Here is a 22,450-nt window from a genome sequence, read left to right as displayed (position 1 = left end):
AACCGTAACTATGAAGTAATCAAAATGAGTTCCCAGGTACAGTACTCGTTTTCAAAGGGAAACCTTCTTCAGTGGTTAACTCCTCAACAATAGTGACGGTCTATGATTCTATTTGTTCATTTTTAATCATAGAATCATAGAGTTGGGAGGGAGCTCCTGGGTCATCTAGTCCAACCCCCTGCACTATGCAGGACACCCACAACCCTATCGCTCACCCACTGTAACCTGCCACCCCCTTGAACCTTCACAGAATCAGCCTCCCATTCAGATGGCTATCCAGCCTCTGTTTAAAAATTTCCAAAGATGGAGAACCCACCACCTCCCGAGGGAGCCTGTTCCACTGAGGAACCGCTCTAACAGTCAGGACCTTCTTCCGGATGTTTAGACGGAATTTCTTTTGAATTAATTTCATCCCATTGGTTCTGGTCCGCCCCACTGGGGCAAGAGAGAACAACTCTGCTCCATCCTCTACATGGCAGCCTTTTAAATACTTGAAGATGGTTATATATGAGCCTTCGGGGAGGGCGGTATATAAATCTAAATAAATAAATAAATAAATAAATAAGTATCATGTTGGCATATAGCTCTTCACATACATGGGTCCTTTCAAACAGCAACATTCTCTGTTGCCCAGAGAAGATGGGCAGCAGTTTCTGATCAGGGAATGCCTGCCTCTTGGTATCATCTGCTCTCGAGATGATCCGGGAGCACCTTCCCTTCCATACCTGTTTGTCTTCCAGATGTGGATGGTCTCTGGGTCTGTAATCCCATGTTGCACCGCTTGCTCATCCAGCAGATCAAAGAAATACTTCACAGCCAGGGGGACGGGGCGGCTGGTGCTGAGGATAACTTGGAACAGGTCGTCCACAAACTTCTGCAGTGTGCCCTGAAAGAAGCCCAGGCCAGAGTCACGGGGAGGGATTACCACAGCTCAGTTTGAGGAGAGCAGCAAGAGAAATAGGGCAAATTCACAACCATTGTCTAGAATAGAGCTAGCCAATAAGCTAAGGGGAAACTGTGGGGTGGGGGGACGACAATATTCAGTGGGTAAAGCTTCTTGCCAAATCAGAAGAAGAGCTTCTTCTGCTTTCAGTGATGTCTCAAAGCGGCTTACAGTCGCCTTCCCTTTCCTCTTCCCACAACAGACACCCTGTGAGGGAGGTGAGGCTGAGAGAGCCCTGAGATTACTGAAGAAGAAGAGTTGGTTCTTATATGCTGCTTTTCTCTACCCAAATGAGTATCAAAGTGGCTTACAGTCGCCTTCCCTTTCCTCTCCCCACAACAGACACCCTGTGAGGGAGGTGAGGCTGAGAGAGCCCTGAGATTACTGAAGAAGAAGAGTTGGTTCTTATATGCTGCTTTTCTCTACCCGAAGGAGTCTCAAAGCAGCTTACAGTCACCTTCCCTTTCCTCTCCCCACAACAGACACCCTGTGAGGGAGGTGGGGCTGAGAGCCCTGACAGAACTGTTCTGTGAGAAAAGCTCTAACAGGGCTGTGACAAGCCCAAGGCCACCCAACTGGCTGCATGTGGAAGAGGAGTGGGGAATGAATCCCGGTTTTCTGATTAGAAGCCGCCATTCTTAACCCCTACACCAAGCTCAAGAAGAGCTTACGGGTACACATTCCCATAAATACACTGCTCCAGAGTTACGTATGGAACGAAAAAGAATCTGAACAATTCCCCCTGATGAAGCTACATGCAAAATGCATAGGGACCGTATAATGATTAAATATTCCATTTTCCTCTGCCTGATTTTTCTTCTTCTTCTTCATTTTGTTTTGGCGCAGCCCCCTTTTTGTCTATATAGCAGCTACCAGATAATCCGGATCTTTATTTGGGCTGATTTCCAAATCACTAGCAATCCAATGACACCTAAGTGTTCCCCATCGCCACTCCTTAGCAGGACACACAGGTTCCACAAAGAAATAAGCCACTCTATAAATATCGCCGGAATTACAGCCCTGCTTCAGTCTTTCAAAGGATTCCCTTCCCACTATTTGAAATTGGAGGCAGGGTCATGCCATTGTGATAGGGTTTCATGATGCCACATGGTTGACGGTGTTCCAAACACTGACGGAGAGAATGGGGGGGAAAGGCGACAAAGAGAATCTAAAACAGGGAACCTTGGGTCTGTCTAAGGTCTGAATGGCAGTAGCTCTCCAGGGTCTCAGAAGGAAAGCTGGTTTTCGTACTGTGCCCTTCAGTATCTGAAGGAGCCTCAAAGCCTTCCCCTTCCTCTCCCCATAACAGACACCCTGTGAGGTAGGTGAGGCTGAGAGAACTGTGACTGGCTTCAGGTCCCCCAACTGGCTGCATGCAGAGGAGTAGGGAATCAAACCCATGCTCTCTAGATTAACCACTAACCACGCTGGCACTCAGAGGTCTTCCACGTCACCTGCTAACTGGAGATGCCAGGGACAGAACCTGGGATGTTCTGCATGCTATGGCCTCTCTTTTTCCTTACCTTCATGGAGAGGAGGCGAGTCAGGTAGATTTCAGGAATGGCCTTGGCTCTCTCCCTTTCCCGCAGGCTCCCTCGGCGATGTTTCGGCAGCTCCGGCTCCTCCGTCGGCTTCACCAGGTGCCAAAGCTTCATCCCGCCTTCATCTGCGTCCTCCAGCATGGGGGTCTCTGCGATGCAGACAATAAAGAATAATATCATTTTTGGACTGGCTTTTGGAATAACCTTTTCAGGCCTTGCCAAACCATCCCAAGGTCCCTCTTGCAAACAGGTTTCTGTTTTGCAAAGAGCAGAAATAAAACTGGAATTTCTTCCCCTCTCCTTCCTGCCCAGGGTTGGTGCTGATATCTTCAGGATCAGACTTTCTCAACAAAGGTTTCATGAAACCCTGGGGTTTCTTGAAGGCTCTAGAAGTTTTCCGAATGGGTGGGAGTTAATTAGTTTTTTATATATTTTAATGAAATGTGTTGAACATTTATCTGGTGATATGACCATATATAAACATGTCAACCTGCCCCCCGCTTCCCCAATTGGCCAATGGTGGGCCTGGAGTGGGTGGGAAGGGATGGGGGGCCTCAGGTGGGCATGTACACAGCTGTGCTTCCCAACCATATTCTGCACGATCGTGCCAATTCTGGGGTTTCTCAAGAGTTAAAAACTTAAGAAAGGCTGTTCTAGATCAGTGGTCCCCAACCTGCGGGCCGCGGTTCCCTCTCCCCGCCGTAAAAAACTTCCCAGGCCGCAAGCTTGCGGCCCGGGAAGCTTCTTACGGCGGGAGGGGGGGAGAGGGAATCAGGGCCGCACATGCACAATTTCGGCCATGCATGCGCGATGCGTGGGCGGGGCAGTTGCCCTGCCGGTCCCCAGCCTAAAAAAGGTTGGGGACCACTGTTCGAGATTATACAATTTTCTCCAGTTCAAATTGCCTGTTTAAAAAAAAAAGCTGAAATGACTCACTCTCTCCAGGGATGTAATCCTGGTTCTCCCTGGGAAGATGTTTGGTCATACGAGGAACGAGGGCGACAGTGGCTCCATCAGGCACCTAAAACACACACCAAGATGCAGGTGAAGCAGCAGGCTGGACACCTGTTGGAACTTGCATTATTTTCTAGGGCTGTCCTGGACTAGGGATGAATGCACTTTGGACCACACATCCCAAGCCACGTGGAACATGGTACATGCCAAACCCTGCAGGGTATGAACCAGTCCAAAGCTGCCCCAGTTCAACCGCTTAAACAGATTTTAAAATACCGGCAAGGGTGCCCAAAATGGAAAATAGCTTTGACATGTTGGAGCAGCTCTTTCTATGGCCTATGAGCGCATCTGATAGCTTCAGGAGCCAATGACGCCCATTGGAAGCCCTCCTGTGGCTTTTTGCTATGAAGGTTGTTGAACTAATACTTGCAGCTGTTGGTCTGACTTCTGTTTTGCTTTGTTGGATGGTGAAGAGAAGGGCTCTATCGATGATAGGCCTCATACACCCTGTCTCATGTGGCAGGAAGACCCAGCCTTCTGGAGTCTGTGGGCACATTTGGAATCCTGAGGCAGGGGGGTGGGTGCAGCCACAAGAAGGTGGAGCCAACCGTAAAATGTTAGGAAGTCAAGTCATGCATAACTCCTATAGTAGCTCCTCAACGTTCAAGGCAGAAGCTCTGCTTAACAGGATAACTTCTAATCTGCAGAGCCAATCAGAAGCCCTGCTGGAAAAAAGCCCCACCCACTTTCTAAAAGCAACTGGCAGCTTGTGTTGGTGGGTATCATGGCCTCAGATCTGCCTGTGTCTCAAGTGGAAATAGAACTGGGTGTATTTTCATAGAATCCTAGTTTGGAGTCTAATAGGACCTTAAAGAGCTAGCTTGGTATAGTGGTTAAGAGCGGCAGCCTCTAATCTGGAGAACCAAGTTCGATTCCCCACTTGTCCTCCACATGCAGCCAGCTGGGTGGCCACAGTTCTCTCAGAGCTCCCTAAGCCTCACAGGGTGTCTGTTGTGGAGAGACGAAGGGAAGGTGATTGTAAGCCACTTTGAGACTCTTTCAGGTAGTAAAAAGTGGAGTACAAAAACTAGTTCTTCTCTCCTTCTTAGAGAACAAAATTATTTTTGGGGGGGGAGGGTGTATGAACTTTCAAGAGTCATAACTCTTCATGATTCTTCAAAGCTCTCCATAACTCTTGTTGTTATTTAAGGTCCCAGTGGACTCAAAACTAGCAAACTAACGTGGGCTTCCCTCTGAAACGATCTTCCCAGAATTCTAGTGTCAGAAAGGAATGAAAAGTTACTGAATCCAACTTCCCAATGCAAAGCAGGACTTTCCCTTCACCGCACCGCACAAAGCAGACCACACAAGAGGTCGCAAGAGGGCTGTGAGCCGTTTCATGCTCTGGAGCCCTGCAGGAAGGTGCTATGCTTGAGGCGGCTCACGTAACGGTCCAAACCAGGATGCGATTCCTAGCAGCAACCACCCCCCTCCAGCCCTCCCTCACCTTGTAGTGCTGCACCGTATTGAGGCGCTTCCAATTGCCTTGGACCACAGAAGTCACGTCCTCGTCGGAGAGGATGAGGTGTCCCGCCAGGCCTGATCTCCACTCTGACAGGAAACAAAGTAAAGATTTGAGAGGACTGCTGGGGGAGGAAAGGTCCAACCATCTGAGTCCTTCAGAAGGACTGGAGCCTTGTCCTGTGCGCCCTCAGTAGGTGCCCAGCAGCCAGACACAGAGCCCTGTGCTGGTGGCATCTCCCCACTGTGATTTCCTGTTGCCTTTCTTTCTAGAGTTGACCCGGAAGTGGATGGAGAACCCTGGCTGCTGTTGCTCAGCAACCATGCTGGCCCAGAGTCAGAGTTGTCCTGAATATATAGACATAAGAGGGGGGAATTTCACAGCAGACAGCAGCACAAGCTGGAGAAAGAGACTGGTTTCCATTTAGAGCGTCTCAGGATCCCACCAGAGCAGCCACGCCCTCCCGCATCCAAGTACGAAATGTTGCTCACCCAAGTCAAGAGAATCTGGGTCTGGCCGGTGGCAATAAGGCGTCCCTTTGTAGATCTGGTCGAGGATCTTCTCCTTCACCTGGGTGATCGTGTCGCAGTCCAGCACCTTCACCAGGACCCCCTGGGCACCCTCTGCTCCTCCCACTGTGCTCCCAGGCTGCGGCAAGGCAGTTAACGTCTGCAAAGACAAACATGTCCTGACATGACTGGGACATCAAGGAGCAGGCCACAACTCTTTGGCCGAGGGCTTCAGCCCAGAACACAAGACAGGATTCTTTGGGAATCCCAACCCTGTGCTTTTCAAGGTAGACCGATGGTTAGGATGGGGGATTGATTAATCTCTCCATGCCCCTATCATGCTGAAAGGCCTTATCTTACGCAGCTGGGTCCTGTAGTGGAAGGGGAGCCTGGCAGGCAGAGGGTTTCCTAGAGTGGATGGCCCTTGCAGGGCAGAAGCATTGGCAAGGCTAGAAACCCATCGTTTCACTGCAAGAGTCTGAACCAGGGGTCCCCAACCTTTTTGAGCCTGTGATTATCATTAGAATTCTGACTTTGTGGAAAGCCCATGGCACAGTCACAAAATGGCCACCACAGAAGGCAGAGTTGGCCACAAAATGGTTGCATTACCTTCAGTCACACCGTGATGTTTCTCATGTTGCTAAAGCAATGTTTTAAAAAATTTGCAGAGCGAATCCCGTCTTGTATGGCCAATCAGAAGCCTTTCGGGGACGAAGCTCCACCTGGCTCCACCCGCTTTATAAAAACATTTGGTAGACACCAGGAAAGGTGTGGGCGGATGTCATGGAGCCCATGAGCATCACGTAGCTAAGCAGGGTAGGCAAGCTTTTCACCCTTCTATATATGGGCAAGGGACATGGGCAACAGAGGTTTGTGTGACACGAGGTGATCTTGCAAGGGAAGGGAAATTGCTAAAGGGAAATCACTGCGGGAGCAAACCAACCAAAGTACAAAAGATTGACCATGCTCAGTTTTTATAAGAACTGGTGCAGATGCTTTGAATTTCATGCTGTACCCTATGCATGAACCAATCAGAAGAGAACACCAATAGCTGTTAGCAAATAAGGAATAAGGAAGTTTATATGGAACTTGATCTCTTTGTTGCATTGAAGAACCCTGCCATTTTGTGCCCTGAACGTTCTTCCTTTTTGCTGGCAAAAATATACATTTTCATTTTTCACGATAAGAAGCCTCGCTCTCGTCTCCCGGATTGGCACCTGGGCTAGAGACCTTTCATGGTCAGCATTTGGGACCCATGGCCTGAACAGCAGTGGAGCTGGGAGCAGGCATTTCATGAGAAACCATCTGACTAGCCTCAGAGAAACGTGTGAGCTGAAGCCATGACCCTCGTCCTGCCACCCCTTTGAAGTGAGCCTGCCCAAACTGGACGGAGGGGTGGGCCAGGAGGGATCCTAGCAGCCTGAACAACTTCTGGGGCCACATTCAGCAAGGAGCTTAGCTGAAATGGAGCAGTTTTCTCTAGGATGGAGCAGCTGCTGGGAAGGCAGATGGAGGGCTTAGAGAAGGGACCGGGGTCCTTTGGGTGGCAGGAAGAAAACATCTGCATCTCAGGCCCAGGAAGAGCCGTTCCCAAGCAAGAGCTTCAGCCGCTCTCACCAGCGTGCGGTACTCCAGGTCCTCTCGAAGAAGGCGGTTGTCATTCAGGGTGTATTTGGCCTTCCCGGTCACCCAGTCCACCGGCCCCTTGTCCACCTGGTGCTTGATGCCTCGGAAGAGCATGTAGAGAGGCTCCCCAACAGAGTCCTGGTGAAGACATGGAGGAGGCCTCATTAGCCATTGCACAGAAGGGAAGGGGGGCTATACAGAACTTCATCTGCCACCTTGAGCCATTCTAGCCACAAGTGCACAGCAGAACTGGTTCAAGAACCTAACCAAGACAATGTCAAAAAAGGGCGCGTTTTATTTTCACGAGTCCCTCACTAGGGTTGAACGGGCAATGTCCTGCATGCACCAAGAGTAAGAATCTACTTCCTGTAAGTGCCCATGGCAGCAAGGGATCCCTTTTTTCACAGTTTTGAAGGCGAAACGTGTGGGTCACAATGTCTATTCCTAATTTACTACCAATGCATTTTTGAGATAACTCCTTAGTTCTGGATTCAGAGTCACATTTGATTACTGCTCCCCAGCGACTGGCACCTTCAGGATAACACACTCAGTTCCCGGGCCAACAACCCTCCCACCCCACCTCTAGGGATCACAACACCCAGGGCTTCCAGGCTCTGGTTTCCATGGAACTTCTGGAAGGAGGGCTGTTTCCGCATGGACATGGTGCATGCTTTAAAAAGCAATAGTTGGAACAGTTGCAGCAAGGAATGGGAGCGGTCACCTTACAACACTGTTTTCCACCAGTACCTAATCAGTCATTGATCCCTCCCTTAAAAATATGAAAATATCTATCTGTCTGTCTGTCTGTCTGTCTGTCTGTCTGTCTGTCTGTCTGTCTGTCTGTCTGTCTGTCTGTCTGTCTGTCTGTCTGTCTGTCTGTCTGTCTATCTATCTATCTATCTATCTATCTATCTATCTATCTATCTATCTATAGGCTCAGGGCGGTTTACATTAAACGTATAAGCAGTACAAATATTAATTGTATTTATCTTAATTTTCTCTTGGAGGCCTGTGGTCAGCAAGAAAGACAGTTATATCTATTACTTGAATGAATGAATGAATGAATGAATGAATGAATGAATGAAGGAAGGAAGGAAGGAAGGAAGGAAGGAAGGAAGGAAGGATGTTCTAGCAAGACATTCCATTTTGAGCTCCTCCCCTCTTAAATGGGAAGGGGTGCCTTACCCTTACAAATGCATACAGACAGATGGACATCCAGTTGGTCAGTAGCTTCTCCACCACTGTTTCTGTCCTGAAAGAGAAACCGCGCTTATTATGGTCCTCTCCCTCCTGGAATAACTACCAAAGTCATTGTGTAAGGCTACAGCAGACTGGAGCAGCTATGCATAAATGCCCGTTTCTCTGCTCTAAAGTTGGGAAATGGGAAATATCTGTCGCCGTTCTGATTTGCTATTCACCTTGAGGTCATCGCTGCTGCTACTGGGTTTGTATCACCAACTACTCCCGAAGACCTAGCCTGAAGAGGGAAAAGGTGGGTCCTCTCTCCTGGCCATGCTCTCACCTTCTCAGCATCAGTTTGGGGTTCTTGGCCACGTATTGCTCCACCAAGTCGTTCAGTAGAGTCTTGAGGATGTCTGTGAAGTACTCGAGCTTCCCATGCAACGAGACCGTGAGAAGGGACGCGACGTAAGCCCGGTCCCTTGGTGAGAATGTCCTCTGGATCTCCAGGGTATGGATGAACTGGGCCAAAGGAGAAGACCAACCGTTGCAATGTTAGGAAATGGTTGTTTCACTCGGGACCAGAACGGTATTTTAAAGGGGTCACACCCAAGAATATACATGTGGGTTTTTTCACATTCTTCGTATAAATATGTGGCTGCCGAGATAGCTTTAAGGGAATGCACTTCCCCAGGGATGAAAAAGGCTGTTGGGGGAGGGGAGAGCAGGAAAGACCTGCAATCCTGGAGTGAGCAGATCGCTGGATCCAGTCCACTGTTCTAGCACTAGCCTTACATCCTGAGCTTGCTGGTTTTTAAACCTTTCTCTGACCCTGCCTACACAATTTCAGATTTATTTTCTCTCTACAACGAGAGCTAGAAACTTGCTTTTAAGACCCTGCAGCATGATGATTTCTGCATCCCTAGCACAGGCCTGGCCCTACCCCACAGGTGAGTAGCCTTACCTTGGTGAGAAAGAGTTTGCTATTGAGGAGGTTGGAAAGCTGCACCAAGCCCTGCTCGACCGTCTGCCTCCGACATTCCGGCACATCTAAGCCTCTGTGGATGGGCGACTCGCGGTGACCGGGGAAGAAGATGCGTTCTGCGTAGGACTTGTAATCCAGGAAAGGAATCCCAGTGCCCACCAAGTCACTGGTGAGATCCATCATCTCCGTCATGAGGTCTGGAAAGAAAGGAAGCATCTTGAGTTATGGAACGAAGCTACAAAGGCCATACAGGCCATCTAGTCCAACCCCCTGCTCTACGTAGGATCAGCCCTAAGCATTCTAAAGCATCCAAGAAGGAGCTCACCACCTCCTTAGGCAGCCTATTCCACTGCTGAACTACTCTGACTGTGAAAATTTTTTTCCTGATATCTAGCCTATATCGTTGTACTTGTAGTTTAAACCCATTACTGCGTGTCCTCTCCTCTGCAGCCAACGGAAACAGCCTCCTGCCCTCCTCCAAGTGACAACCTTTCAAATACTTAAAGAGGGCTATCATGTCCCCTCTCAACCTCCTTTTCTCCAGGCTTAACATTCCCAAGTCCCTCAACCTATCTTCATAGGGCTTGGTCCCTTGGCCCCAGATCATCCTCGTCGCTCTCCTCTGTACCCTTTCAATTTTATCTACGTCCTTCTTGAAGTGAGGCCTCCAGAACTGCACACAGTACTCCAGGTGTGGTCTGACCAGTGCCTTATACAATGGGGCTATGACGTCTTGTGATTTTGATGTGAGAAGGTCTGCTCCTCCTCCCCTCCATCCTTTTCTGGATGTGAACTGGCCCCCAAGAAGTAAGATTTAGAAAAGGCACATCAAAATTTGAGTCCAGCGGCACCTTTATGACCCACAAAAATTTATTCAAGGCGTGAGCTTTCGTGCGCACGAAAGCTCATGCCCTGAATAAATCTTTGTGGGTCTTAAAGGTGCCATGGGCCTCAAATTGTGTTGTGCTACTTCAGACCCACACGGCTATCCACGTGAATCAATTTAGAAAAGGGCTATCATGCCCTCCAGCCACTGCTGCAGTTCTGATAGGTCAGGCATGGGGGAGAGGGAAGATGAGGTTTGTATGGGAGACCAGGGACAGGCATTGGCAAACTATCTCCGCCCAAAAGGGCAGTCATGGTCCAGACGCACTTTCCTTCTCCACCACACATAGACAACAATGACGAGTGTCCCACCTAGAATTCTTCAGAAGAAGAGAAGCACGAAAACATGAGAGATACCTGTGAATTCTTTTTTGCACCGATCTCGAACGCTCGTTTCCAGATTTTCCAGTTGGATCTGAACTTTTTTGTAATCCCTCAGTGCCTGTTTGCTCTTCCTCCTGAAAGTAAGCAGGGGGGAGAAAAGATAGATATCCTTGCTCTTAAACTCTGCTAGAAAATCAGCCACATCTTAAAGTGCAAAACCAAAGTAAGTAACTGGAAGACATTGCAGAGAATTCACGCTGCATACATCTAACAAGGGAAAGGTCACGCCTCAGTGACACAGCATCCGCTTTGCATACGGAAGGTCCCAGGTTCAATCTCTGTTATCTACGGTTCAAAGGAGCTGGCAGGAGCTGCTGTGAGGACCGAGACCCTGGAGAGCTGCTGCCAGTTAAGAGCGCACAATACTGGCTTTCATATACTAGTGGTGTGACCCAGTTTAAGGCAGCTTCAAGTACTGAAGGCTTCTGGACATTAATTGGACCTGAAGGATGTTACAATGTCTGGAAGTCAAGGGGACATGGGCCAAGACAAGCGTTGTTGATCTGTCATGTCAGAGGGAGACACATCCCCCGATGGAATTGGATCAAAAGTGGAGAGAGAGAAGACTTCTGATGCAAAATGCATCTTCTTCTCCTGGTATTCACGGAGATGTACAGCCAAGGCCCGAATGGGTCTGCATACGGGTTAGGGAAAATGACCTCTCACCTAGGGGTGTCTAGGGGTCAGTACCATAGATTACAAGGGCCTCTTGTGGCGCAGAGTGGTAAGGCAGCAGACATGCAGTCTGAAAGCTCTGCCCATGAGGCTGGGAGTTCGATCCCAGCAGCCGGCTCATCCTTCCGAGGTCAGTAAAACGAGTACCCAGCTTGTTGGGGGGGGGGGTAAACGGTAATGACTGGGGAAGGCACTGGCAAACCACCCCGTATTGAGTCTGCCATGAAAACGCTGGAGGGCGTCACCCCAAGGGTCAGACATGACCCAGTGCTTGAATAGGGGATACCTTTTTTACCATAGGTTACACACTGGCATGTGCTAGCATGGGGTATGTACATGTGCAATTCCTATATGCCTTTATGCACGTGCTGTACTGAATCTTATTGTATGCAAGACATCTTTGCTGTAACCAGTATTTCACAGGAGTAAGTGACAGAAAGCACTGGGGTTATTGTGGTCTGCTACAGGCTGGACCCACCCTTTATACCCCTCTAGTTTTGGAGTCGCCACAGGTGAAGGGGAAAAGGGCTCATTCTCGACAGCAGAAGGTCATGCGTGGGTCACAGAGAGTACACCCCTTCTCCTCCCCCCACTGAGTGCTGCCAGAGGGGGAGGGGAGTGTGATGTCCTTACTGGGAGGTGTCCAGAGGTGTGGACAGAGACAGTGGGGCTGCAACAGCCACACGGTGGAGGTATGCAGTTGCTAAATGGATAGCAGATCCCTGGACAGGTGAGAACATTGCATAAAGCAGGCTCCAATATCCATTCCTTAGCTAGGCATGTGCACACACATACAAAATCATACCATTTCAGATTTGGCCCAAAGGTATTTGGGACGAATCTGAATTGCAGAAATACCCTTCCCTTTTTCAAATTCGGCCAAATTGATTTGGCCGAATCTGAAATTTTCGGGGGGGTTTGTGTACATGTCCTTCCCAGGCAGCAGAGAGCAATTCTGCTGCCTAAGAAGGGGGGAAGAGAGCACCTGCCAAACCGCTTCTTAATGACAGCTCTCTTTAAATCCCTCCCCGAGTTCTTTGGTGTGCTTCTCTCACTCTAAATGCTCCCCAAATCTTCGCAGGCAGCTTTGCCTGTGAAGGCAGGGGGAGCATTTAAAGGGAGAGGGTAGCAAACCTGGCACTGATAATGCAGCGTGCCTGTCACTATCAGCTGTTTGGGGGATGCTCTTCCCCCCCCACCTTCTCAGGTGCTAAATTTATATGCTGTTTTGGACTGTTTAAGTGCAGAGGATGGGTGGTTCTGCTCAGATAAGTCCAAAAAGTATCCGAATCAGAAAATTTCTGGCTTATCCCATGCCTACTCCCCGCTTTCCTTTCCTTGCTCACCTGTAGATGAAAACAACAATCAGCACAATCAAAGCCACAAAGGAGGCTCCCACACCCAAGCCGATCTGGGCCTCCAGGGGGAAGGTGAGCTGACTCTCCGTGTCGTATTGCACACGACCCAGCCGGAAGTTTTTGTTCCCCATCTGGACCTGTCAGAGGAAGGATGGAAACAGAAGTGAGCTCCATTGTGCATCTCCAAAGACCCAGGGCACCTGCTGCTAAAGGAGGGTTTTGAAGAGAATGACACGTATTTGGGCAAGTAGATTATCAATGGTTCTTGGGGAGAACATACCCTCCTATGTCTCAATAGCTGGCTGAATTCTGCCATCTTGATAAACTGCAGTTAGTGCAAAACTTAGGCTGGTCTAACAGACTTGAGTAACAAATCACATTTTGTGATTCAGTCCTTGTTTCTTGTCTCTCTACTAGTTTGCAACAGGGAGGATGTCCTCCTCATCCTCCCATCTATTTTTTATTAATTAAAAAACCCCCACAAAATTTATAAATTCAGACCACAACAATCAATTAGCATGAGCCAGCTACAAACCCTAGTTCAAAACCCAGGTTTGACGCCCACCAACGACCCACAGTTAGTTAAACTATCTACATTTTTGGTGTTAAAATTAACTGGGATTTGATCAAAACATGGTTCATCGATTGTGGCTGAGCACAGGGTCTGAACCCAGCCTTTGACATAAGTGGCCAGAGCAGAGACCAACGCCATTTAACTCTCTTCATGTGATGCTGCTTCAGATCCTGGTTTGGGGAATAAGACCAGGGGTAGTCAAACTGCGGCCCTCCAGATGTCCACGGACTACAATTCCCAGGAGCCCCTGCCAGCAAATGCTGGCAGGGGCTTCTGGGAATTGTAGTCCATGGACATCTGGAGGGCCGCAGTTTGACTACCCCTGCATAAGACCATCTCCTTGTGTCAGCAACAGAGAAGGCTCTTGGAAAGGGGAAAGCTGAGCTGCTTGTCGCCTGAAAATCTAGCGTAAAAAGAAACCTGCAGTTTGAGTGAAACCTTCCAGACACACAGCAGGGGTCAAACTTTACCTGTTTTAACAGGTTGCATCATTTGCTTTGCAAACTCACCGATTATTAATTAAAAACAAAGCCCCAAACTAGTATGCCTATTAATCGAATATTTTTTAAAAGATGATTCCCTTCTAAGTCTGAACTCATTCTAATGTGGTTGTCTCCCGCCCACCCGCAAGAGGACAGTGCCCTGTTGCCAATATCCACCCCTTACTGTGAACTCTGGCAGCGAGTCTGTGCCCTCCCGCTTGGCCCTGTGCAGAGGGGCAGGTTGCTCAGAGGGGGGTTCACAGTAGAGATGGTGCTTGGTAAGAGTCTTGACTCCACAGACCCCAACGCCAATCCTGGCTTCCACTTCGTCTTTGGAGATGGCCAAGTCCAGATTCTCTCCCTGGAGGAAAGAGGAGGAGGAGGAGGAGAAGAAGAAGAAGAAGAAGAAGAAGAAGAAGAAGAAGAAGAAGAAGAAGAAGAAGAAGAAGAAGAAGAAGAAGAAGAAGAAGAAGAAGAAGAAGAGGAAGAGGAAGAGGAAGAAGAGGAAGAGGAAGAAGAAGAAGAAGAGGAAGAAGAAGAGGAAGAAGAAGAAGAAGAAGAAGAAGAAGAGGAAGAAGAAGAAGAATTGGTTCTTATATGCCGCTTTTCTCTACCCTAAGGAAGCTCAAAGCGGATTACAGTCACCTTCCCTTTCCTCTCCCCACAACAGACACCCTGAGAGAGCCCTGATATCACTGCTCGGTCAGAACAGTTCTATCAGTACAGTGACGACCCGAAGGTCACCCAGCTGGTTGCATGTGGGGGAGCGCAGAATTGAACCCGGCATGCCAGATTAGAAGTCCGCACTCCTACCACTACACCAAACTGGCTCTCAAGGTAACCAACAGAGGGCAGCATCTGACTGGGAAAGACACAAGGCTTTGGAGAAAAACTGACGCGCCGAGAAACATGGGAGAGGAAGACCTCTTCCAAGCCTCATTGAGTGGTTGCAGCTTGAGAACTTGTGCTGTCCGGGGAACCGGCTGTTCGCTTACCTCCACAGAGATGACGCTGCCGGGCTTGTGACGATAGGGCTTGGTGTGATCATCTGCGTTCAGGGGCTTCAGAATGGGGTCCACTTCATAGGAGAAGCGGGAGGGGTGCAAGGAGTTGAAGTCAAAGCTGAGATTATCCAGCACGAACTCCAGCTTCACTTGGGCGGAGGGGGGCCGCGACTTAATCGCTGGGGTTCTGCACAGGATGAGGTTGGAGGAGTTAACTTCACACGGCTCTTCGAACTAGGATCAGAAACGAGAAACAGTGAATGGCTGGGCCCTGCCCGTAATGACTCCAGAAAGAAATCTGTGCCCTAGGCTCAATCCTTCTCTCAACCCCGGATGAGAACTCTTGGGCTTCTTGTGTCATTAGACTAGGGAAGGTTGGCAACAGAGTGACAGGCTCTGCAGGGGGTTATCAGGTCCTTCTGGTCATTCCTCACCCCCTTCCCAGCCCCAAATCGGTTGGCTGGATCCAGCATTCTGCTTATCCTAAGACTGCGGATTGTTCCACCCAGGCAAAGTTGATTCCTGGAGTGACAGGTCCAGTCCAGGGTGACAGGCCCAATCCCCAATATTTAAGCACTTGAGATGGACAATGCAAAATGACTTGGGGTCTTGTCATAGAAATGAAGCATTCAGTTACATGCGCTGTCCTTTTAATTCTCATTTGAGGATGCTTATGGCCCTGGCATAGTATTATGTTTCAGAGATACCCTATGAAGGGGCAAGATTGGAAGGAACAGTCTCATTCAGAAATAAAAAGATCCTAATAAAAAATATGGATCTAAAGAAATGTTTGCTTTATATACTGCCCTATCCTGGCTGACTCAAGGCAGTCAACAACAACTTAAAAACAATTCACACACACACAAAAAAACTATTTGCCATTCATAAAAAAGCCTAACATCTACTGGGCCCCCCAGAACCTCCCTCCTATCAGATACGCCCACTGGATACATCACGGGGAATTCCTCAGTCCGACTGATGTGTTAAGTTACAGTTAAATGCTGAAATGGTTACATGCTTAATAATAGTGTTGCAATTTGCTCCGTCTAATTATTGGAGCATGTTGTCTCTTATTGGACACTGAAGCATGTCTATTGAGCTATGTTGCAAACTGCCCTGAGCTGTAAGGTATAAAAATGCAATAAATAAATAGTGACATAACCCTGTGCGGGTGGAACAGAGCTCGGAGGGATTTTCTCTCTTATGCATTTTCAGATAGGGAGGCCAGGATCTCAAGGTGTTATTACCTGGCTTCAGCCATAGGCCGGGTTGAGGGGGGAGGTAACGGATCAGGGAAGGAGTTTTGTTTTTCACATTGCATGTGAACAAGTCCCATTTTTCCCCCCTTTGACTTCATGTTGCCTCCAACTTGCGGGGGCCTCGTGAGGTTTTCAGTGCAAGAGGCATTCAGAGGCGGTTCTCCATCGCCTGCCTCTACGTAGCTGCCCTGGTCTTCCGTGGAGGCCTCCCATTCAAATACGAACTAGGGCTGACCCTGCTTAACTTTTGAGATCTGACAAGGTTGGGCTATCCTGGTCAGGGCATCCTATCCTGGTTAGGAGGCTTTGGGCTGATCCTGCGTAGAGCAGGGGGTTGGACTAGATGGCCTGTGTGGCCCCTTCCAACTCTATGATTCTGTGAAATCAGGCCAAGGGAGGGAACAGGGGGAAAAAAAATTAAAATCACCTGGTGTTTCCCCATCTTTTTCTGAGCTAAAAGTAAGAGCCTAAACTCTGAGCTGACTCCTATCACTCGGGAGCAAGTGAGAATCGAATTGGGGAAAACCTACTTCTAGCAAAAGGAGTAATAATCCAGTTTCCTTTATACAATCCTGCCTGTGCAGTGAGTGAGAGGAATAATTCAGGCTCCTCTCCTCCACGCACTGAGAATCAGTTTCATTTCAACCCCATGAGGGCCAACCTACTTGCTGCACACTACAGAGAGCGTTCTCGGGGCATTCTGTTTCCGGGATAATCCTACGCCGCCTCCCTAGGCCCCGGCGACGGCGTTCCAGGGGTGAAACCGTCACACGAATTTTCGGCCACTGCACGACGTCGAGATGATGCCCGTGAACTCGAATCTGCCGCCCACCACTGAAATGGACAAATTGACACGAACAACATTGGCAACAATTCTACGAATCCCTGACATCTCCCCACAGCTGTCTTGCTTCCCTGATCCCACTGTGCACTTGACAAACCAGCATAAGATGCCGACAGGAGGCCTTAATGCCATAGCATGAAATATCTCCCTCCTGCAGCCAGCTCCTTGTGTGAATATGGCTGCTGGGTAATTTAATTACACTAGTCTTCAAAAGCCATTACCTCTGGAAGCTCTTGGATGGTTCTGCAAAGGTGATGTTGGGGTCCAGGGTGTATCTGAAGAGGGCGCCCTCCAGCCTTCGTTCCTGATCCCCGTACTTGATGGTGACAGGAAATTCCATGGAGATGTTGCTGTGGCTTGTCCGGCACTGCAGCTTGTCCTCCTGCATCTCAGAGTGGCTGGGAGGGGAAAGCAAAGGATGCCGTTCATTAACTGGCCATCCCCAGAGATGGTATAGAGACAGAGGAAGATGGGCTCCATGGGAGGGAGGGAGGGAGATGCAAGGGGCTCAGACATCTGCATGGACCTAGTGTGTGAGTGCTGAGGGCCATCAAGTCACACTTGACTTCTGGGGACCCCAGCAAGGGGCTTTCAAGGCAAGTGAGAAGCAGAGGGGGTTTGCCCTTGCCTTCCTCTGCAGAGTCTTCCTTGGTGTTCCCCCTCCTAAGTACTAATCCTCTTTAGCTTCTGAGATCTGGCAAGATTGGGCTATACCATGCCTACTTTCCCTCCGTGGACCTAGTAGGTTGAACTTAATCTGAGGAAGAGGGGGAAAAGGGCCTCATCAATGGCCATATAAAAGCTCCCTGAAATGGCCACCCTCAGGTACAAACCAGGACTCAAGGACTGGGGATTTCCAACTGAGCAAACTGTGCAGGGACCAAAAATCCCTTTCCCTTCACCAGCATTTGGCTCAATCTGCATTGCCCCATTCCCCATGGCTTTATGTACACATGGTGGTGGGGGCATGTATCAACCCTGGATACTGATTATGGTTTGTCCCTGAGCCAGCCTGGAACAATTCTGAGACTGAAGAGCAAATGGAGGCAGGGACTCGGACCTAAGACAGAGCCTTACAAAGCCACGAACATGGATCAGCACACTGAACCAGAACAGACTCAAGAAACCAGCTCTCACATATAGCAAGGGAGGTGTCCAATCAGGATGCTGATTTCGCTGGGGTTTCCGGTCAGCAGCTTGGATCCCGTCAGCGTGAGGCAGGTTCCTCCAGCCTTGGGGCCGCGATACGGAGAAAAGGATTTCAGCTCCGGGTTCTGTGTGAAGAGGAGGGAAGGGATGACTATTGAAGAAAAAGAACTCCAATGCAGAAAGCAGCATTCAAAGAAAACCTGGGCTGTAGCCAGCAATGTGTCAGCAGAACAAACTTCATTTTCTCTCAATTGCTCTATGTGCAGGGTGATAAGTATTCCGGTTATGAACCTGTTTCATGCTGCTTCTTCAGATACATACAGATATTCTTCCAGTCTAGACATAAGTAATATACGACCTTTAATTTCAGTGCTCCGACATACAGAATGTCTCTAATGATCTAACCACAAAAGCATCCCAAGTCAGTAACCACGTCCATTACCGTAAACTGAGAAAGTAAATGATCAGTTTACAAACCGGATGTGAAGATTTATTTGAAGATGCGCTTCAATCAATCCTGAGATTATTCTTTAGAATATTTTATTGGGCAGCCTTTTCCATGCAGTTTTGCATTCTGCATTTAGTTTTGACTATTGATACTGTGTATTCCTCTTCATATGGTTGGCCCCAGAATCACTGCAACCGCCTTCCCTCCACAGGTGCCCACGCCTTGCCATGCTCCCACAAGGGGTGGCTCTTGCCCCATGCCAGTTTGCTGATCATGCATCACTACTATCAAGCTGGCTGCTGGCTTTGCCCCGGGGGGGGGGGGCGGCATGCACAGCTGCTGCCACCCCGACTGCCCGAGAGGCAAAGGGGGTGGCCTCGACAGGCAACTGGATCCTGCCAACTTTTTTCCTACTCCACCTAATCTGGGGGGAGCCACCTGTGTGCAAGGCCCCAGAGTTCAGCCACACAGACGTCTGCATTACCTGGTAAGTGAAAACATGAGCAGAGATCCCCTGTCCTCCTCCAGGAACCTCCACCACCACGTGCCCAGACCTCTCCGTCCCGCTTTCGCCGGTGGTGCACACGATACTGCGGGATAAGGGCAGAAGAGAGGATGGAGAAGAATCCCCCACCAAGGGGCACCACATGGGCTGCTCTAAACCTGAGTTAATGAGAGGGGGGCACTTTTAGCTCTTGGCCTGGCGGCGGGTCAGACTTTGCTTGGCCATCCTGGTATGCAGCTCTGACCGCCTTCCCCCAGGGGCAGTGTGGCTTGCTCACATAAGTCATCTGCAAAAGCACCTTCCTCCAGGGCACAGGCTTATGGGATCATAGAGTTGGAAAGGGCCAGACAGGCCATCCAGTCCAACCCCCTGCTCAATGCAGGATGAGCCTCAAGTATCCTTCATAAGTAACTGTCCAGCTGCTGCTTAAAGATGGCCAGTGAGGGGGAGCTCACCACCTCCTTAGGTAGTTGATGCTGAACGACCCTGACTGTGACATTTCTTCCTGATATCTAGCCGGTACTGTTCTACATGTCGTCGCTACTACTCCTGTTACCAACAGGAACCACTCCCTGACTTCCTCCAAGTGACAACCTTTCAACTACTTAAAGAGAGCCATCCTGTCTCCTCTCAACCTCCTCTTCTTCAGGTTGAACATCCCCAAGTCCCTCAATCTTTCCTCATAGGGCTCAGTGGGCAGGTAGTTGTGAGTTTCTGCATTGTGCAGGGGGTTGGACTAGATGACCCTGGAGGTCCCTTCAAACTCTATGATTCTATTCCCCAGGCCCAGGATCATCCTCATTGCTCTCCTCTGAACCCTCTCAGTTCTGTCCATGTCCTTTTTTAATGCAGTCATGCAACACTCTGGACAGTCCAGCTTTGGTGTAGTGGTTAGGAGTGCGGACTTCTAATCTGGCATGCCGGGTTCGGTTCTGCGCTCCCCCACATGCAACCAGCTGGGTGACCTTGGGCTCACCATTGCACTGATAAAACTGTTCTGACTGAGCAGTGATATCAGGGCTCTCTCAGCCTCACCCACCTCACAGGGTGTCTGTTGTGGGGAGAGGACAGGGAAGGCGAATGTAAGCCACTTTGAGACTCCTTCGGGTAGGGAAAAGCGGCATATAAGAACCAGCTCTTCTTCTTCTATTCATTGGGGGACAGATGATGCTGGAATACAGTGGAGGACTGGACTAAGTAGGGCACTGTCCGGGTCCCTAATTCTTGGTACCGCCTTCCATTAGCCTCTGGAAGAAACGCAGGTCTCCACTCAAACAGGCCCCTTGGCCCCTCTCAGGACGACCTCTGCTGTCAGTAGCTGAAGGCTGCAGGGCGGCTGTCCTTTGGATGGGCATCGACACACAGCTGATCCCCGCAATTAGAGCTGCAAATGGCTGTGACCACAGAGAGGGTCTCAGAACCAAATCTGGAGCAGAATTCACCTGAGACGGGCCATGCTCTTCACCGTATCATGACATACATCTGTCCCCCTGACAAATTTCCCTCCCCTGGTTGGACCAATTAAGAGCCAGCCATTAAAGACTGTTGGAACTCTCTGAGATAAAAATGGATTTCTGTCTCAGAAGAGCATCAGGGGAAAAGGAAACGAGGAGACCGGCAACATGGGTATTGAATCGTTTGGGCTCCAACTAACCTGGGCAGGAAGTGACATTGCTGCGGGAGGGAAGAGAGGATTTTGTCCAAACATCACCCCGCAGTGGGGTAGAGCCGCACTTACCTGCTGGAGATCTCATACGCTTCAGGATCCACCACACAGGGGATCCCTGCCACAGTGACCGTGTCTGCAATATCTTCGTGCTTCTGGCCGAGGTTGGAGCCCATGATGGTGATCCTGGTGCCCCCTTCAACCAGACCAGTGGAGGGAGAAATCTGGAAAAGAGAGCCAGGCATACGGGAGTGATGGAGAGTAGTTGCCAGCCATTGGAGACCTCCACATTTAGACGCAGCGGACCTTGGGATGCCAGGGCCAGAGGGCAACGATTTGGGAAGGTATTAGTGCTCTTGTTTGTCGGCTCTTGAGGGCAAAGGGCAAGCAACGGCCTGCTTCCGAGTGCTGGTTCGTTGGACGACTGGTCTGATGGTCCAGGGCTCTCCTTATGGTCTCAAAACACAGGGTGCCCCTTGGCTAGTTTGCGTTAGCCCAATTCATAACAGGGAAGGCACATCCCCAGCATACTGCCTGCCTCTCTGGTTGGCCACTGTCAAGAAGAAGGCCATGAACCTCTGCTTTGACCCACAGCTTGAGCATCCCCTACCCTCTTAATCTCACCAGGCCTAAGGACCCAGGGCAAAACTGTGACTTCCATGCACTGCCTTTGTCCCAAGACCATTTCTGCACCTCCATTTGCACAGTCTAGACAAGGCGGGAGGGCAAGGGTCAGCAGACATATCTACAAACAGAAGGATTTGGTTTGCTTTTATGTTCTGGTGCATATTCTGGCTTATCATTCTACCTTCATCAGCCCTTGAGACGGACACCCTTAAGTGGAATGCTCCTGTTTAAAATTCTTCCCCTGCCTGCCCTCCTTTGTCAATCTCCCCGTCTCATCTCTCCTTATCTTCCTCGTCCTCTTTGCTCTTCACCTGCTGACCTTCCAGATAGGCCACAGTTTCCCCACTCCCGCTCCTGCCTTCCTATCTCTCCGCTGCTCTTCACGCCTGAAGCAAAAGCCTCGCTGATGCCCGCTCACTGACAGCGCTATCCAAGCAAGACTCATGCCCCCTCCGAGCCTGCCGACTTCAATGGATTCAGAAGGACGTAACTCTGTTCAGGATCGCCCCGCCAGCCACTTCCCTTTCCCTCCTTTGAGACCCACGTCCTTCAGCAAAGCCTTTCTGTCTTTTAACAGTGAAATGGTATCGATTCCACGTCTCCCCCTCCCCTGCAAGGCTCCTGCTGTTCTTGTTACTTGCAAACACACAGGGAAGGGGGGGGAGGACCCATGAAAACCTTTTGGTGTGCTTTCCTTCAGAGATGCTTCTCGTTGCAGATTCATGGGAGGCTGACACTCTCTGCCACACACTTTACAGGGAAAAGCCAAAATTTCCTCGCATTGCAGGTGTGTGGTGTGTGGGTGAGGGGGGGGGGACTTTACAGATACTGCTGTGTCCAGGTATTTTGTACTTTGGAATCTGTTTCCAGCGATGACTGCGGTCCCCTTTTGGTCATAGCAGGAGTAGGAAGGAGCCAAAAGAGAGAAGCAGGTTTTTCATGAGTTTTTACTGCAGAATAAAAAGTAAACCCTTTCTGTGATTTCTTCTTCCGCTCCCCCATTATTTCCTGGCCATTTTTTGCAAGTTCGGGTGGAATTAGAAAGGTGGTGCCGTCTTCAGATTTGTGATAATCTTGAGTTTTAATTTTTTTTAATCCGTATTATTAAATATTCATATACTGATTAAAAAAAAAAAGAAATACAGAATAGGCACAACTTTTCTACAGGGGAATCTTTTCTTATGGCTGCTATCCGCCCCTTCCCCAAGGCTTTCAAGGTTTCCACTTCCTCCTCTCCCCCTGCAGCCTGGTCGGAGAGCTGCACTCTTTCTTTCTCACTCCAATACAACTACACACAAAACCCAGCATCCCGCACACAGTTCCCCCGCCTT

General features: G+C 49.5%; 1 protein-coding gene across 6 annotated transcripts in view; it reads right to left on the bottom strand.

The window, feature by feature from the left end:
* The window catches only part of PLXNB1 (plexin B1), a 165,498-nt gene that overhangs the window by 3,315 nt on the left and 139,733 nt on the right, over window positions 1-22,450 (bottom strand). For all 6 annotated transcript variants that reach the window (XM_077324828.1, XM_077324827.1, XM_077324826.1 and 3 more), the window contains 18 exons: window positions 20,565-20,716; window positions 18,806-18,911; window positions 17,862-17,998; window positions 16,946-17,122; window positions 16,546-16,714; window positions 14,613-14,855; window positions 13,802-13,978; window positions 12,550-12,698; window positions 10,502-10,602; window positions 9,239-9,456; window positions 8,618-8,796; window positions 8,281-8,347; window positions 7,087-7,233; window positions 5,452-5,629; window positions 4,946-5,049; window positions 3,421-3,505; window positions 2,467-2,633; window positions 726-886 (listed from right to left, as the gene is read on the bottom strand). In XM_077324828.1, coding sequence (XP_077180943.1) covers window positions 726-886; window positions 2,467-2,633; window positions 3,421-3,505; window positions 4,946-5,049; window positions 5,452-5,629; window positions 7,087-7,233; window positions 8,281-8,347; window positions 8,618-8,796; window positions 9,239-9,456; window positions 10,502-10,602; window positions 12,550-12,698; window positions 13,802-13,978; window positions 14,613-14,855; window positions 16,546-16,714; window positions 16,946-17,122; window positions 17,862-17,998; window positions 18,806-18,911; window positions 20,565-20,716 — 2,717 coding nt within the window. The remainder of the gene's footprint in view (window positions 1-725; window positions 887-2,466; window positions 2,634-3,420; window positions 3,506-4,945; window positions 5,050-5,451; window positions 5,630-7,086; window positions 7,234-8,280; window positions 8,348-8,617; window positions 8,797-9,238; window positions 9,457-10,501; window positions 10,603-12,549; window positions 12,699-13,801; window positions 13,979-14,612; window positions 14,856-16,545; window positions 16,715-16,945; window positions 17,123-17,861; window positions 17,999-18,805; window positions 18,912-20,564; window positions 20,717-22,450) is intronic.

The sequence above is a fragment of the Paroedura picta genome, chromosome 3 (genome assembly GCF_049243985.1).
Source record: "Paroedura picta isolate Pp20150507F chromosome 3, Ppicta_v3.0, whole genome shotgun sequence".
Lineage (NCBI taxonomy): Eukaryota > Metazoa > Chordata > Lepidosauria > Squamata > Gekkonidae > Paroedura > Paroedura picta.
Note: the sequence above shows the minus strand (reverse complement) of the source record. Positions and strands in the feature narration are given on the sequence as shown.